Here is an 18,615-nt window from a genome sequence, read left to right as displayed (position 1 = left end):
TAATATATATATATATATATTCTGTATGTATATACAGAATATATATATATATATACAGTATATATATATGTGACAGTATGTATATACAGTACAGTATATATAATCTGCATCAACAAATACGCCAAATCTGTTGAGCTCCACTCGCTCCCAGGACGGGAGGGGAGATACACCCCAGCACTGCAGCACGTCCTTCAAACGCAACATTTTCATACAAGCGTCTTGAGTTGTCTGAATTTTTGTGACAAACCGTAAAATTCATGTGACTGAAAAAAATCTGCGAATATGTGAAACAGCGAATAAAGAACCGTGAATACGCGGCGCACACTATACATACATATATATATATATATATATAACTAAAGTCAGAAATTTGAGATTGAAGTAAAAGTTCTAAAAAACTAAATCTAGATTTTAAGTAATTTTAGAGCTTTGAAAATAAGACCACCTATTTTTGACTAAGCATAAAATATAGAGGTGCATAATTTCCTTTGAACAAAGTCCAGAAGATGTTTATCATTTATTATTTTTTCATCCGGCGACATTAGCTACTGGTGAGAAGCTGAACTGCATCATTTTGTTTTTCTCTCTGTAGGCCTATTTTTCTCATCCCATGGTGGCAGCAGCAGTAATTATCCATTTGGCAGCTGACGGAACCGCCCTGACTGATCAGACCCAGTGCAATATCACTGTTCAGTTAGTAGACACTAAGGAGGGGATCCATAATCTAGGTGAGAACTTTATTATGTACTCTCAAACTGAGTATGTGAAAACCCATGCATCACACAGGTCCCACTTTTGACATCTTGTCAGGGTTTCAGTTGGAACACAGTCCTCTAAGACTTTTCAATCATTTCTTACATGTATTTTCTTCCCTCCCCGGGGACAGAAATACAACCTACCCCCTTCTTCATTTAGTCTAAGGTAATTCTGTTTTCTCTTTGGCACTTTGGCCCCACATATTCTCTCCACAGGTGAGTGGCGTCTGAGCTGCCGCACAAACCCTTTGGTGATCCCCGTGAGCCATGACCTGTCAGTGGCCTTTTACCACACCAAGGCTATCCTGGTCATGTTTTCCTCTCGCCTTGTGGCTATCTCTGGCGTAGGCCTGCGATCCTTTCAGTCCTTTGATCCCATCACAATAAGTGGGTGCCAGAGTAATGAGATCTACAACCCCACAGGACAGAGGTGAGTCTAAAAATGGAAAATGAAAGACTGCGGTTGAATGCAACTCGTCGTGTATTTGTGTGAATGGAGGGAACTTGTGAAAATATCACATCATGTGCCTTGGATCTGTGTTTCATCATCAAGCCCATTCTAGTTGCTAAATCCTGAACCGCAACATTATTTTTGGGATCTAAAATTAAAACAAATATTAACAAATTGAAGATCATCATGCAGAAACAACTCTTAACAAAACAAATCCCACATTAGAAAACTATTGGGAGAGTCAATATGATCATAAAACACACTCTTACGATCCACTCCAATGAAAATGTTGTTTTTAACAAGTTCTTATGGCATTTTTCTGATGAAGGAGGACATATATTTGGAAAGCTAAGCTTAAAATAGCATTTCTGCGTATTTCTTTATTCAAAAAGTTGTGAATCAGGACCAAAAAAGCAGTCAGCAGTAGCTTTTTTTGCAATATAGATAATAAAATGGGTGAGCCACAAGCTTTTTGCTCCGAGCTCTCAGAAATGAAGAGGGGACTGGGGGCGGGGTTGCTGAGCCAAAGGTCAAACCCACAGATCTGGGATTTTTAGGAAACAAATAGCCAGAAAATAGGCTATGAGGAAGCAGGTTTGTGAGTAAGTCTTCTAAACCAGTGATCCCCAACCCTAAAGCGGTGGACTGGTACAGGTCAGTGAGATAGTTGGTTATTATTTTCGTTATTTGTGACATAGAAAGTACAATGGATGGGCCACAAGCTCCCTATTAAACAATACAGTAGAGGGGAATGGGGGCGGGGTTGCTCTAATTGCACCCACAACTCAGATTTCTATTGAAATACTCCTACTCTGCAGAAACTATGTCCGAGAATGCGTCCCAAGTTTTTTGATTTAGGTTAAAAATGACATAATCACAATTAAAAGAAAACACTGGGAATTCCGTTGAAATAGATCAAAGAGATTGGAGTGATTATTTCAACTTTTATTTTTTTGCAGATTTTTAGTAAAACTTTTCTTCAGTGTATCAGATACTTTTCTGTTGTTTTTAGTTGTTCTTTAGTCAAGTAACACAAAAACAAATAAACAAAACAACTTGATGGTCTAAAAAGTCTTACAAGACAACACATGGACAGGACAAGGAAACAACACTGTTTTTGTTTGTGAAAAAGACAAAGTAGTTGTTTTTTGTATTGCCTGACAGTTAAGATAATTTGTATAACTTTTTCTGAAGTAGTCTGAAGTTTACTTGCAGCTGGTTAGGATTTGGTAGAATTGCCTTTAAACTGTTTAACTTGGCTCAAGCGTGTTGGGTAGCCCTCCACAAGCTTCTGACAGTATCTTGCTGGAATTTTGGCCCATTCCTCCTGACAGAACTGGTGGCGCTGAGTCAAGTTTGTGTGCATTCTTGCTCTCACATGCATTTTCAGTGCCACCCACAATTTTTTATTTGGACTGAGGCTTTGTGATGGGAATTCCAACACTTTTCTTAGTAGTCTTTGAGCTATGCTGCAGCAAATTTTGATTATTGATTATGAGCGAAGTTTGCATTAGACTTAAATTCAGGTTACTTTTATCTAGAACTGATGTCTTATTTATTTATTTATTTTTTGTATTATGCTAACTGTTTTATGAGGCGTAGAAGACCCTCATGAAGGGAAATAGCACCTCAACAAAATGCTTTTAGGTTGAAATATTTGGAAATTACCAAAGTTTGCTGAATGTCAGATGTAAAAACAACAAAAAACTATCAAGCATTTGTTTTGAAATCATTTGTGAACTTGAGTTGCAATTTCTTTTTCTTTTTCTGGTGATGTGAAAGACCAAATTTGCCATTTACAGCAGTCGATCCCAACCTTTTTCAGACCACAGACAATTTTAATGTTGGACAATATTTTCTAGGTCGAGGTCTGACTTACTTTTTCTAGTCTTCAGCCTCACTGCTTATCTCCGTAAAATATCTGCAGATAGCTTAAACTTTATTTGTAAACAAAATTTTGAGTAACAACTATTAAAATGTGATATAGATTGTATTTTAACTCATAAATGAAGTGGAAGCAAAGAAAAAAAAAATCAGACATGAACTTCAGTCTCGTCTGACTTTTAAGGTACAACTGATAAATACAAAAAAAAATACTGTAACACTCGTATTTTATAAATATAATAATAAACATAAATCCACCTTAAGAGCCACTTTTTTAGCAGGATCCTCATAAAATTAGACAGCCGGTTTCTGAATACTATACATTATTATTGTGATGTGCTGATGATATGAATCCATATTTTTAAAGTAAATATTCGTGGTTTTTGTCTGCTGAATGGAGATTTCTTTTGTCTTTTGGATGCAGATTTCTTTTATTTTGAAGTTATCCTTTTGTTTCCTCACTGGCTTTTTTTCTACAAATAGACACTTTTCAAATGCGTTTGTTTTTTGATAACTTTGCTAGCTCGGGGATCTCAATTCAACGGTCGGCACCGCCGCTTTAAGAACATAGTGGATGTATTTTCGACACACGACCGAATGATTTTACACAGTTGAAAGTGGTGGGGGGAAATCAGTAGTTTTCAAAATAAAATTTAATTCAGACTCATATTATGAATAAAACAAAAACATNNNAAAAATATAGGTGATTTTTTTTTTTTTTTGTGACCTGTCAAACTGTCCCACGGATCTGTACTAATCTGTGGGGTTGGGGACAACTCTGCTTCCTAAAAACCTATTTACTGACTTTACTTTTTTGTCGCCTTCATGAAAGTTTTTTTGTTTTTGTTTTCAACTTTAAGTCCCCTGATTGTGACCATTATTTGGATTCAATATTTCTTGACATCATTTATTTTGCTTTTTGTACACAACTAGCTTCTATCCTTCATCTGCCTTTGTGCTTTTGACTTGTCATGTTGTTGTTTTGTTGATTTCGCAAAGTTCCTCATCATTTTCCAATGTTCCCATCTGCTTCCCAGGCTTTTACGCACCCTGTGAGCTCCTCACATTTGGCAAAACTGTCATTCTGTGGTGCCTTCTTGTTCTTCACCTTCACATCCTCGTATTTTTCCCTCCTTACTGCTTTGCCGCAATCCTTACTTCTCCCCCTTTTTTGTGCCTCTAGCTCCCACTTGCCTCCTCTCACTGTCCTGGACTAAGCTGCACATTTCCCGTAATACTTCTGCCTCCACTAAACACCACATCCCTCTTTTTTTTTCACTGAGTTGTTAACAACAGGATATATCAACATGACTCAGTTTTATGTTCATTGCTTGTCTACAAGCACACGTATGCTTTCACTCGTTTTCAAAGTTTATTTGTTTACTTTTTACTTTAGTCATTTTCTTTATGCTACTTAAAAAATGTTTTATTTATTAAAATAGTGTCCCAGGGATACAACAAAGTCATCTGTCCTACTTACTTATAAGCCTAAAGGTCGTATACTCTTGTTGATGCTTTATTTTACAGTAGCCTACTTAGAGAAGAATAGTTTTTTAGATATTTAATTGTAATTCATGTCATACATTCCAGGATGACTTGCAGGAAACCACTAAAGATTTTGTTCAAAGCCAAAGTGTCCACCAGGAAGGATTCCAGACCTTCTCACTTTGTCTTCAAGCAGTAAAGGACTGCTAATGAAACCTCTCTAAACAATCGTTTGTTAATCAGTTTTGTGGTCAACATGAGCTGATCTAATTAAATTGAGGTGAGGAGGCAGATGTGTAGAAAATGAAGTATTTGAGGTACTACAGTTGTTGTGTTTTTGTGCTGCGTTTTAAAAAAAAGCATGAAAGACTATAGTTTGGTGAGAAAAGTTCATTCTTTTTCTTCTTGAGGGTTAAAGCCATTTTATAAAATGCTACAGATGGACTTGATTTATAAAAAATAAGCAAAAATGAAGAAGATCCTTGTTAAAAAAATAGGACAATTCCTTCCAGTTTTAAAGGACTAGGGTGCTAGGTGGGTATCTGTTTGAAAGGTTTTCCTGATCAAATGCTTAATTAACCAAACAATTCATTGATTGTTCGTAATTTTTTATGTAACTTTGCACATTTTAAGCAACTTACCAAGCCCCCCAATAGTTAGTTTCCCAACATTTAATGGGCAGAGAATCTAATCTCTAGAGAGGTTCATCTTAGATTCTACAAGCCTCAGTCACAACACTCACAGTAGGTTTTGCAACAGAACAATTAGCAAAAATACAAATTATATATATATATATATCCATTATAATTGGACAACCAATATTTATAAATTTAACCCTTGAGGACCGGCGATGTTGCGGCAATCCCAAAATAGCATGTGCTCTTTGAGCTACCGTGACCCTTTGACTGTTCACGCAGAAACGTTAATCTACGGATTCTGATGTGGAGAAAAGCCACTATTTATATTGGCTTTGCACCGATTTCTAGCACTTTAAGTTAGTCACGCCGCAAAACAACTTTTGTCTGCAGCAGAATCACCGGATTTACGTTATTTAATTGCTGTATTATAAATTGTGTTATTTAATTAATTGCGTAAATAGTTATGCTAGTTGGAAGAAAGTCAACACTGGAGCTAAATCTTCGCTGAATCCAAAGCGAACATAGAGAAACAGACACTTCAATTTAATTATCCAGCATGACGGTGGAGGGTTCATGATTTGGGCTTGTTGTGTAGCTACAGAATTTTGGCATTTTGCGATCAATCACTCAGCCACTAACATATAGGATAAATCTTTAAGCCATCGGTTCAATACATAAGAATTGAAACCCTAATGCTACTGAAGAGTTTTCTGATCTTCAAGGCTTTAGAGCCCAGTTCGAAAGAGACGGGAAATACAGCAAGACAGTGATTCCAAGAACGTGGGCAAATTGTCAGCAAAAGCGCCTATTGGGGAAAAGAATTAAAGTTTTGCAACGGGCCAGTCAAAGTCTAGACCTGAACGTTACCAAAACACTGTGGCAAAATCTTAAGAGAGCCGTGGATAAATAAAGGCACGCAATGCTAAATGAAGTGAAGCAACACTGAGAGGAAGAGAGGAACAAGTCTTCCACAGAAAGGACTGATAATGTCGTACAGAAAACATTTATCGAAAAAAAAGGATTCTTTTCTTCTTTTTTTTTTTTTTGTTCCTGCATGTTTGCATTAGAAGTGAGAAAAAAGAAAAGTACAAAAACAAATTCCACTGTTGCATAAATGACTTTAACAATGTTTGGCCAGACTTGTTTTTTCTCCGTGCGCCCCCCTCCTGATTCCTTTGGTCCCGTTTTACTCCTCTTTTCCCTTTGACTTGGTAGGGGAACTCTATACCGTACAATGTGGGCTGTTTTAAGAAGGTGCCTAGGGCATCCAAGCTTTCCAAGAGCATTAAATGCCTTCTCCATCAGGCTACTGACACAGAGCTGAGACCAAACTCTGTCATCGTAGCCTGCGCACAATCTATCCTGTTGCTCTTAAATTCACAAACTATGTGCACACAGACACCCGTTTCACATGCACATGGCAATCTGTTCTCCATGTGGTTTATTGATTTGATATGTTGGGCAGTCATTGATGGATGGATGTGGTTGACTCAATGCGTAGTTTGCGAGCAAAAGTGAGAACTGTTCTATGTGTGAGTCTGCATTGTTGTTTTTTTTCTCAACATTACTGTTGGTTGTGATTTAGAATGTGGTTGTAAGCTTCTCTTTTTCTTTCTCCACTCTGTTTCTCCTGCTTTCTTTTCACCAACCCCCACCACTTGCCCACACACACACAATCCCTGGTAGTTGCGTACATTATTCGTGCGAAGCCATTGACTGCCAGGAACCATTAATCCGCAATGCAGAGCTAAAGTGCAGTAGCCCCGGCCGCCACTTCAACAACGGAGACCGCTGTACCATCTCCTGCGACTCTGGATACGTCCTGCAAGTCCACCAGGATGACGACATCGTCAAGAGCCAGGTGAACACACAAATGCACAGCTACACAAACCCACGAGCTCACGACACAAAAATGCACACATGTCAACATGCACACCATTGATCGTGAATGCATTAATGCAGAAGGTGGAGCGGGAACATGAAATGTACGTGTAAGTCCAGAGCTGAGCATGCACAAACACACACACGCACACAAAAACAAGCAGCTGCAAACAAGCCTCCTTTCTGCTTTGCTCTCCCTCTCTGCATTTATTTTGTCACCTGTGAAAACTAGGCTTGGCACAGCAAGCCTCCAGAGAGGATGACATCATAACCATCCAGGTAGATCAGTGCTGCATCGAAAAGTGGCGCCTCCTCAGTCCCCCTTCTGTCGTTGGCGAGCCACGCATTTGCAAACATGCCACACATGTGCGAGCGCACGCGGGCGGACAAACGAAAGCACGCTCGCGTGTGCGCCTCTTCTTTACAAGCGCAGACATAAAAGTGTTTAGTCTCTTGCTGAGCACGCTGCGCCATCACCTCAAACAGTCACTTCGTGGTGCTACTCCGCTGGGACGATGACATCATCCCTCTCCCTCACTCCATCCCTGCTCAGTTTTTGCACACGTTGAAATCTCTGTTTAAGGGCAGAGATTTGCTATCATAAAAAAGGCGTGCACATCTCATGATATAAGTAGACATTAAAAAGCTGTCTTCTGTGTCCCAATGTATATATAGCCCAAAAATAAAACAGAAAAGCTGCCATCATCAAGGTGGATATTTTCTTCATTAAAAGGTGGCTTTCTGAAATGGGTTTCTATAGCACCTAAATGCAAAAAGAGGTGGCCTAAAAATAGAAAAAGAATTAGTGGAAAATCATTAGAAAGTAATAAAATGAATTGTCCATGTAGCATGTCATTTTTACTTGACAAGAAGCTTATAAGATATCAAAATCTAGAAACAAGGAATTCCACACAAGCATCTAAAAAACAAGCTAACAATGCTGTTAGATCCAATTGCTTCATACTGAATGTTTTACCACCCAACAGTTAGTATTTTTTACTAGTTAAAGCAAATGGTTTGTATTTTTTGAGTTTTCAGGAATCTAATTTTATTACTTTATTATTATAGTCGCTAAAAACAGTATTATATGTGAAAATGACTTATTTCGGAAAAAAATGTGAACAAAACGGGAGTTTGATCTTAGTGCAAGTGCATCTTAATAAATCCTCATAAAATATAAAGCTTGCACCTATTCTTAGAACTTGAATCTAAATTACAGTTTAAAAAAATTAACATTTGATTCAACCAACTTTAAAATAACACCATTAAAATTGAGACAAAAATTACAGTTCAATTAGAGTTTTTTTTAAATCTAGCATCAAGTTGTTTTTTTATCAACCTTTATTTAACCAGGAAGTAACATTGAGATGAAGAAATCTCATTCACAAGGGAGTCCTGGCAACAAGAGGCAACAAAAAACATATTAATTAGAAAATAATTAACAAAATTTTATTTAAAAACAGTCACAAACAAAATAATTTTTAAAGGATTTTGAATCATTCTAATAAAAATCTCCTTATTTCTAAATCTTAGTTCATTGTGAGACAACAAAAACCTTAACTGACATCTTAAATATATAAAACAAATTTTGAAATCTTTGCAAGTATCAAATAATTTGCAGGGACTTACTGAATGCTTATTTTGAGGATTTAAACAGATGAATATGTCAGTATTTTTAGGTGAATTTAAAAGAATAAGAGTGGATTTGTTGTGTTATTACAGTGAGTATTGAGAAGCAGACCAGAGACAATTGGCTGTTTTCCCACACATGCTTCACTGGTAAAAGAAGACAGAGCTAATTAACCTCCATTGTTACCTTAAACCATTTGCCACCACTCCAGAAGAATGTGTACTTGGGTGTGTAGGCTGGAGATGTTCATCTGACCAGCAGCTACATCTTATTGTGTTCAGGGAAGTCCTGCTTGTCCATTAGCACATCACTAACTACTCTGTTACCACCTTGATTGACATCACGGAGGTGCAGCAGAGGCGTGAACCAGTTCATGCTGGTGTGTGAGTCAAGCAGAACAAAGAGCTCACACAGACACAACAAGGATCCTGCCTGAATGAAGTTAAAATGGGAAAAAGATGAATGCAGCTTTGGAACTTTCAAAACCAAAAACTTTATTTTTAAGCACATTACCAGTTAGTACATGCACAGGACAATTATATTGGGAAAAGTTCCTTTATGGGTCTTGACAGATTTTCTAATTGCAGGAATTTGATTGACAGTGTGCCATGTGGCTATTCATCAATGTCAATTTAAATAATAATAAATCATGCTTCCCAGTGAGTGAGGGGCAGGGAAAAATGTGTAGTGGGTATAGGAAGGAACAAAGAAAGAGGTAGAGCCATGCCAAACTGGATTTTCTTTGCTCCGCAGATGCTTGCCTAAATAGTAACTGACAGTTCAAAGGTATTTAGAGGACTCATTATTTATGAAGCTCCAAAGCAGAAGCAACTTCGATAGAACATGCTAATATGCTACCGCTTAATGCAGACAAGAAGCAAAGGAATTTATTTCTAAAGTGATAGAAAATTCTCTAAATGTGACAAAAATTCTGGGAGACTTCCCTGGAAGTCAGGGAAATCCAACAATCAGAAACAGAGTTTGGTTTTTCAGAGACTTGAGCTGGGAGAAAGGTTCAGACTCGCAACCACATAAAAAAAAACCTCAAGTCAAACACCACATAAGACAGTGTGACTGAGACATTGTTATCACTGAGAGTGTCAAAACAATCGGCTGGATCTGGTGAAGGGGAGCAGGCCTTTTACTACTGCAGAGAGGAGGAGAAGAAAGTACATCAGTGTACCCAGCTCTGAACAAACCAAAGCAGGAAGAAGAGGGGGGAAGAAGCAAAAAAAAAACAAAAGATGTAGGAGGTAGGGTAAAACGGAAAAGCTAAAAAAATCTTTTTTTAAGGGTTTCGAACTTGGCTGATAGCAGTTTCTTCAATATTGTTACAATTATAGATTTGAAAACTACCCATCTATCCTCTTAACACACTTAAACCCTTTCTGGGTCACATAGTTGCTGGAGCCTATCCCAGCTACAGTTGGGCGAAGGCGGGATGCACCCTTTACAGGTCACTCACATGCGCTCATGTGCACACCTAGGGGTAATTTAGTCACCATTCACCCCACGAAGCATGTTGAAAAAAACAATATAAATATAAATATAATGTACAATTTCCAGCCTATTTCTCAGCAAAACAAATAAGGAAAAAACACATCAAACTTAATTATTAGCAAAACTCTGTAAAGAGAACAATTCCATAAAGTCAAATGAATTTTCTATGAAGATGAACACACTGTAAGTTATCGCCATCAAAACAACCAGCATATTGATGGTTAAAAATATGAATTAAACCAAGTGGAGGATTATAATAATATTTTTTTCTACAAGTAAAAAACAATAAAATATTATGTTTTATACCAACTCACAACTGATTGAAGCTTTTAAAAAGAAAACTATAGAAATACTTAATGTTAACAGCAGATTGTAGTTTTTTGCCACCAATGTTCTGCTGGTACAACACAGAAATCTGCTATAGTTCCAATCCTTCTGTCCTCTTATCAGAAGATGACTTTCTCCATCTTGCAATGGCAGTGATTTTGGGAACACCACCTTCTCATAAGCTACTGTGACTTTACATTGTGTCTCTCACACGTTCTGAATTTCTATACGTGTGTTTTATTGCAGTACAATTTACACTGTCACTGGCTCTCTTTGAAGTGATAAGGGAACACTGAGTGCTGGCGCTGATCAAGGCATGTCGTTTTCACACATCGTTTTCTTTTCATGTGCTCTTTACGCCTGAACATTGTCTGACATCAACAGCACTTGTGAATCTAAATTTAAACTAAACCGAGGGACCTTATGAGAAAGTTGGGACAAAAGTGCAGAGAAATCTTCAGCAATTCTACTATAACATGAGGAATTGTGTCATTTTACTATCATTTTTCTGTTCCGTCTTTGTCATAGAAGATCTTAAAGTGCAAGTTTGACTTTAGTCATGCTCTTTTCTAAAAAGTACCCACATTTATAAATAATCTACTAACAAACTGCCACTACATTTGAACTATTGCACCTTTTTAAGTCATTTTGGGTCAAAGCATGTGCAGTTTGTTCTTGATTAACATCTCACCAATTTTCAAATACCAGCACAGAACTTTGGGAACATCAAGTTATTTGATTTTTTTTTTTGGTTTCTCATTGACCTAACTCTGTGTGATTGATGGGTGGCTAAGGACCACCCCATTGGAATTGCATCCCTTTTGCAGAGTAGCATCCTGTTTTTAGTTTTGTGCTTTTTCTCCCCACATGGTTTTTGTTAATGGAAGTGAAAGCTGTAAATTGGAAGTTGGTTCTTGGATCAAAGAAAGAGGTCTTTACCTAAATCAAATAAGTGTGACTCATTATCAAGTTCCTGCAGAGCTGAATCAGATGTGTTAGACATGGGGGGAAAAGTGAAGCATTCAAAACAGGGTACTTGAAGACCTCAGTTGGGACTTAGTTATCTGATCTGATTCCGATCTTGTTTTTCGACAAATTTATCTGATTTCTGCCCTTTTGTTGCCTCATTTTGAAGAGAGAAATTATGGTACAAAAATTGGAGGAGGAAAGTTTCAAGAACAAACTCAGCGGCCTTGTGGACTTCCCAAGCAACACAACCGAATTGCTCTGCAGACGGACCAGTGTAAATCTGGGGGTCAACGTTAAGGGGCTTGATTGGATGGTTTTCTGAGTGCGACTGTGTCTGTAGTTCACCACTCCCCCAGGGGATGGTTCAGATATGGAGAACAAAGTTCATACAGCTAGGTCTCTGAAAGCCAATGAGACTGTAAAGAGGTCGGAGAGTAAGGCTCCTACATTTGTGAAACTATCTGGAATCTTTTGCAAGAGGCCAAAGAAGCAGCACTAACTTTTAAAGGTGTGAAAGATAAATTGATGATAGGTCTGGTAATTACTGTATCCCGCTATCACGCTGTCAGTCACCTCTAACTTGTTTAAAAAAGTCTTAAAGAGCAAGTGAAGTCAAAGATGCACATCACCTTTGTAGCTTTCCACAAGAAAAACAATGCTTACCCCACCACAGATTAATAGATTTTGCCAATATTTTCACATAAATCAGATTTTCTCAAGTTTTTACATGGCAATTGTCAAAAAAGCAACAACTAATAGAAATACGCAATCAGTTGAGCTTTATGTTTTACTTAAAAAGTATTCCAAACTTTCCTCCTCTTCTTCTTGTAGGACTTAGATTTAAGGATAAATGAATTAAACTGTCGTCTCCCCCCCTGCCATCAATCAGCGCTGAAAAAAAAAGCCCTCGATAACAACAGCAGTCTGAGACTGCATACTTCTGCCAAGGTTGAATAGAAAAAACCCTGGATCCAGATGTGGACGCACGTTGACATCAAAAGCTAATCTCCTCTGTGTTGTGCCATGCGCCACATCTGGTAAATCGTTCACGGAAATGCATACACAAATTTTGGAAAGGACTTTTTTTTTAGCAAACAGAAAAACAGACAAACAAATCATATTAGATCATTTGTCAAAATAAAATCAAAAAGCTATAATGTCTTTGTTAAGGGAATCCTGAATTCAGTACTTTTAAAAATGTCTTTCTTTGATAGCTGTCTGCTCTTTTAAGTTCAGTAGTTGAGCAGGAAACTGATGGATTACTAGTTCATCGCACCAACACACTGACTTGTTTCAGGGTGAATTCACGGCAGATTTACACTCCTCTGTCTGCGGTGTGTCCCCCTTCCTTTACATGGGATGTCCGTCTCACAACCATCAGTTAGTTTGAGGGGCCTCTGGTCACATGCAAGATGGCGCCAGTAAAAAATCTCTAGCCGGAAGCGAACATTTTGCAGCTTAAGTCGAAATTTCCTAAACTTTAGAAAAAACTTTCAAAATTTACATTTAAAAACTTTTCAAAACTTTCAGCTTTTAAATGCGAATAAACTGTAACTGTCTAACAGGTTAATGTGCAAAATAGGCTTCAAATAGGACACAGAACGTTAATAGTTTTATTTCTTTCAAGTCAACATTAACAAGTGTTCAAATTTGTATAACTACACCCGTTTACATCTGGAGAAAAACCTGGCGAAATGCAGTTTATTCTCTGTGAATCTGCTGATCGCCAACAAAATGCCATCAGCTGAACACGTAAGCAGTTACCGCATGTCAAAGGTAAAGGGCGTATACTTGTATCTTCCAATCAGGAGTCGACTGCCCTACTGCTGCACCATGGCTGCCAAAAGCTTAAAACGAGGGATTCCAGTTGAGGACTCAAATTCTGTTTTTTGCGGCCGGCTCCGACAGGGGGAGGGGCTTCCGGCTATTGATTTTCAAGCAGCATATTTTTTCTCTGTGGCCAGATTCCCTTGGTTAGTGTAGATTGTCTCTGTTGCGTCTCCGGTCCATCCCCCACTCCTCCCTGGTTTCCATGGGAGTGGTTTATCTTGCTACCCCCGTGTCATCAACGTCCAAAACTTTGACATCAGGCCCCATGCCCTCCCCATCTTCACTGAGTCCTTGTAAAATACATATTTTGTGTTTTGTTCTTCCAAAATGTAATGAGGCAAATCTCTTTGTGATTTTGGGCTATATAAATAAAATTGAATTGAATTGAATTAATTTGTCCTCTACATTCGAACAAACTGTTGGACGGTCATGGTTGCAGCCATATTGGGGAACCACTTGATGCTTCAACTCCCCTACTTTGATCCCAAACTTCCAATTTTTAAGTCTTTGGTGTGACCCAACTGTAGAACTAATTTCATAACTTTTTCAGAGCAAACAATTGGTGAAATGGCACCCCAGCCTCAGCTCACATCTGTTGTAGGAACATAGTTGCATAATATTTCCAATATTGGTTTTTTCACACATGCCAAACTTGGCACAGCTTGGTGCTTTAAACAATAAAGTGGCGAATGATCTTGGTGAGGGGAATTTTCAATACATTTTAGAAAAGTTGTAAAAAGACATTTACATAGAATAATAGCTTAAAAACAAATCAACCTTTAGAATAGGTCTCAGTATTCTGAACCACAACATGACAAGCACATGCACGCTTGAATTTGACAGAAGTTTATTGCAGATGGATGTAAATTTATCGTGTTAGTGCATAATCTGTTATATGTACATTGTGTTGACCAAAAACTTTGCACAAGCTTGTTTCGGTTTGTAACTCAATCCACACAAGACTGCACATATGCACTCGTGATTTATGCCTTTATTTTGAAGTCAGCATTCAAACACCAAATAGAATCTTCTGTTTCTTCCATCCAGACTTTGTCTACAACCTCCCATCACGACCAATTCTTCTCCCATTTATTTTTTGAGAAGGTACTCATATGCACTACATATGGTACTTTGTTGGATATCCAAATATGAAAGACGCTTATTTACTTTGAGGGAACCTGATACTGTTATTCAGTTTCATATGATGGGATCAAGATGAAAGATTGTTATACACTGGAAGAGGGAGAAGGTTATGAGGCAATAGACTTGTAATGTTAAGTGAGTCCATCTTGTACGACCCTAAACTTTGGCTTCTCCTCAGAAAAGATGTGTGATGTAAGTGGTGGTGAAAACACAGGTTTTCCTTTTGTGATTTCTCGTTTTTTTCATATACTTTGAAGGAAAAGTCAAAATGATTGAGCTGTAACAGCTTTGTTGTGAGATTTCTTGGCACGGCTATTAATTACAGCATTCCTGCCGCATTACACAGTACAGTCTAATGGAAGTGGATGAAAACAGTTGCGGTCGGGGAAATGCAGTGGCTTCCCATTTTGCTTCGCGGCACAACACAAATGATTTACAGGTAATGGAACGATTGAAAATATGAATCAAGCCTCCACCTCCCGTTCCCAAATTTGATGTAAACCAGGAGGCACCAAATGTAGCTGATACCGTAAAGCAGACGCATGTTCTCCAATGGAGTAAGGCTCTTTTACCCTAAAACACATGTCAAAGTCAAGGCCCGGGGGCCGGATCCGGCCCTCCGGGTAATTATATCTGGCCCTCCAGATCATTTTATTGCTATTAATGGCCTGATGTTATCTTGCACTTATTTGTAACTTGTATAACTTTGACAAAAATATATGTTTATGCAAAGTAAAATATTAAATGTTATTTAAGGTTTAAGTTGATTTACTCAGGAATAATATTCCTGCATATTTTTATTCATAGTAATGTTAAATAATTACGTTTTTAAAGTTTTTAAAAAAGTCCCATGTCTAATGTAATAAACATTTGTTTGAGCTGGAATTTATTGAAGACAAACCCAACTGGAAGATATACAGTATTCTAGAACTAAAATGAAAGTTTTTTGCTGATCATCACTAGATCAGAGGAGAAATTGGGTGTGTTAGACTGGGGGCGGTGCTGGCAGAGCAGATTCCTCCTGAAAGGGGTTGTCACACTCTGTGACGTCAGATCGCGAGAACCCGCTTGTTTTCGTGGGTATGGGAGGGGCTACTGTTGAGAGTGCAGGTTTATAGAGAATTACTCAGAAATGCTTGAACGGATCAAAATACCGCTTTGGGGCTCTTTAAGGTGAGGAATAAACAGTATAATACACTTAAAAGCTCAAAAAGTGAAATAATAAGTGATCAATTTAGAGCATACACATGTATATGTATTTAGGATTAGAGAATGTTTTACATAATATGAGAATACACATTTTAGGGGTCTTTCTTTTTGAGTTTTTCCAACAGAAAAAAAAAAACATCTGTAAAATCCCTCTGAGGATTTTAAAAATGATTTTTTTTTCTTTTGATATTGGATTTTATTTTGCATATTTTGTCTTTTTTGCACAACTCCTATCTTTCCTTTGCACCCTGTTCAATCAAAATGTGGACAGTCAGATGCTTCAAGTTGCTTTGTAAATGTTACAATCAATGCCTTCATCTAGAGAGACTCGCACTATTATTAACATCACTGACGTTAGTAGTAGTAGTAGTAGTAGTAGTAGTGACATACTTGAGATGCTGAAAATATCTATTGCTATGTTAGTATCATGACTCCCCAGAAAGCCGGAACAATAAATTACAGATGAAAGGAAAATCTATCCGGTTGAGTAATCCAGGCCTGGAAGACATGCTCCCTGTCACACTACCTTCGAGGACAATCTGTTTTGGGTCAGAGCTGATTGTGCAGTTGTTGGATATCAGTTGTCTGTGTGGCACGACTTGACCTTACAAATGCTATCAGCAGTTACTGGAGCTGCTGAGTGGCTTGTGAGTTTGCAGTGAGCTAAGCATCATCAAGCTTTGCTGATTGGAGTGAGTACTGAATTGCTATAATCGTTTTAATTAGGGAAGCATTTATAGAAATGCATGCACATTCACCTCTCAAATCAATATGCAAATGAAAGCTGCGTCAGTGCTCACTTTTATGTATAGTTTGCAACAAAAAAATGATAAAAGAAGGACTAACTGTCTACATTTATTCATCCAACATCTCATTTAATCCGTGTTTTTTCCTGTTTTCTAGTCGGATTCTTCAGTGACTATAACCTGTGCGAATGGGAAGTGGAACAAGCAGGTGTCGTGTGAGCCTGTGGACTGCGGTCTGCCAGACAAATACCACGTGTATCCTGCCCATTTTAGCTTCCCAGAGGGCACTACCTACGGAAAGAAGAGCACTTTTCAGTGTCGAGAACCTGCACAGCTTCTAGGTGAGGTGCGGGGTGGAGAGCTTTTACTCATTCCTGCTTTTATGCAGACACACAAACTAATATGTATTGCATGTCAAACATATAGATGATGAAAGTGTATTTTGATTCTTTACTTGCCAGATCAGTAGCTAAAGGGCTAAAAATGTGTTTTGCTTTTTTTTCCCCCACAGGCACAAACAACACTCTAACCTGCCTAGAGGATGGTTTGTGGTCCTTTCCAGAAGCTCTCTGTGAGCTTCGGTGCCCTGCCCCTCCTCCTGTGCCTAATGCGGTGCTGCAGACAAAGCGTTGCAATGACACAGGCCTTAAAGTTGGCACTCTTTGCAAGTACAAGTGCAAGCCAGGCTATCATGTCGTCAAAAAACCCAAGAGGTGAACAATAATAGAACTTATTGTTGACACATTTGATGCAATTTTCACAAAAAAAAAACAAGTTTCAAGTCCGGCTCTCTATTCCTATCAGACGTGCATTTAAGCGTCAGTGCACCGAAGATGGCAGCTGGCTGGAGGGAGCATGTGAACCGGTGACCTGTGATCCTCCACCGGCCATTTTCCACGGCTCTTATTACTGCACTGACGGCTTCCGCTTTGACAGCGTCTGCCGACTGAATTGCTCTAATCCTGCGGGTAATACTGCTATCGCGGCTAAAGGAGGCTCCGCCCATACGGTGAGGCTGCTGCACGCTCAATGCAAGCAGGTCTGTCCATCTCTTCCCTCTCTTTCTGTTCTAGCTTTACCAGAGTTCCTTTAGTCGTGAACTGTACATGTCCTTCCTTTTTCTTTCTTCTTTTTTTCCAAATATTCTTTTAGTCTGAGTTATTTCTTGTAACAAAAGCTGCAGATCTGTCAAAGTAAAACTACGGACACACCAGGCATGTGACGCACGTTCAAGAAAATCATTTATCTCATAGTGTTCACACTGGACAAGCAGGGAGGGGCTTCTTCATTTATTCCTATATTTTCCTAGCGAATGTCTGCCACCTACAGTTGGTAAACGCTTGGTGTGAAATGTCAAAACGGTGCAAATCTCATAAATTTCGTACACACCCTTATTCCAATATATGAAAGACTTAGTGTCATATAATTGCAGCTGGACACAAACTGCAATTATCAATTCCTCCAATTAATTCTCAAATGGTTGACTCTTCCGTGTCATCTATATGTCGCAACCAAATATAAGTCCCTAATTGGTCAAAGTTCAATCTGGTTTAACTTTAAACAGTGCCTGTTTAGAGCCCAAAAATGGTTGTAGAAACATGGAACTCGCATTTACGTGCATTAAAATAGTCTTTTCTTTGATAGAGACTGCTTGAACGTGCGTCACGGAGGCCAGTGTGAATGTAAATTAAGACTAAGCATGAACATATAATAAGAATAAATATATATTTGAATGTGCAGCTTACAATCGCACCATGAAAATGTCAAAATGATAATTTTTCTCATACTGCCTTGTTTTAGTGTTTTTAAACAAATAATGATATGGTATGCATGTGTTGCTTTTCATTTTGGGTTAGGTTTTCTTAATTCAAAAAAATCAAAAAGTCTTAGATATTTTATATTTAAAAATGAAAATTTTAAGTTGAAGATATTGAACTTCAAAGCTGAGTGAAAAAATAGTGTAAGAAAGCGTGTTCTCCAAAATCACCCTTGAATTTGATACTTATCTCACCACACACCAATACACACACCACTCACCCTGTCTCCGCTTAGCCGACTCATTTTGATGCCATGCTAGTTAGATTGTTATTGATTTACAGAGTAGATCTGCAGCCACAGACCTTTGAAATGTATACACCTTTTAATCTGTTCTGCCTCTCAGGTGCTT

At 38.2% G+C, this 18,615-nt stretch overlaps 1 protein-coding gene across 2 annotated transcripts in view; it reads left to right on the top strand.

Annotated features, from left to right (window-relative positions):
- Positions 1-18,615, top strand: part of pappaa (pregnancy-associated plasma protein A, pappalysin 1a) — a 106,068-nt gene that overhangs the window by 61,772 nt on the left and 25,681 nt on the right. The window contains exons 12-17 of one of the 2 annotated variants that reach the window (XM_024299572.2): positions 593-728; positions 972-1,185; positions 6,900-7,074; positions 16,606-16,789; positions 16,960-17,161; positions 17,253-17,457. In XM_024299572.2, coding sequence (XP_024155340.1) covers positions 593-728; positions 972-1,185; positions 6,900-7,074; positions 16,606-16,789; positions 16,960-17,161; positions 17,253-17,457 — 1,116 coding nt within the window. Of the gene's footprint in view, positions 1-592; positions 729-971; positions 1,186-6,899; positions 7,075-16,605; positions 16,790-16,959; positions 17,162-17,252; positions 17,488-18,615 lie in introns of both variants that reach the window. The other variant, XM_024299571.2, reaches the window with a different exon arrangement.

Source organism: Oryzias melastigma, linkage group LG12, assembly GCF_002922805.2.
Source record: "Oryzias melastigma strain HK-1 linkage group LG12, ASM292280v2, whole genome shotgun sequence".
Taxonomy (NCBI): Eukaryota; Metazoa; Chordata; class Actinopteri; order Beloniformes; family Adrianichthyidae; genus Oryzias; species Oryzias melastigma.
Note: the sequence above shows the minus strand (reverse complement) of the source record. Positions and strands in the feature narration are given on the sequence as shown.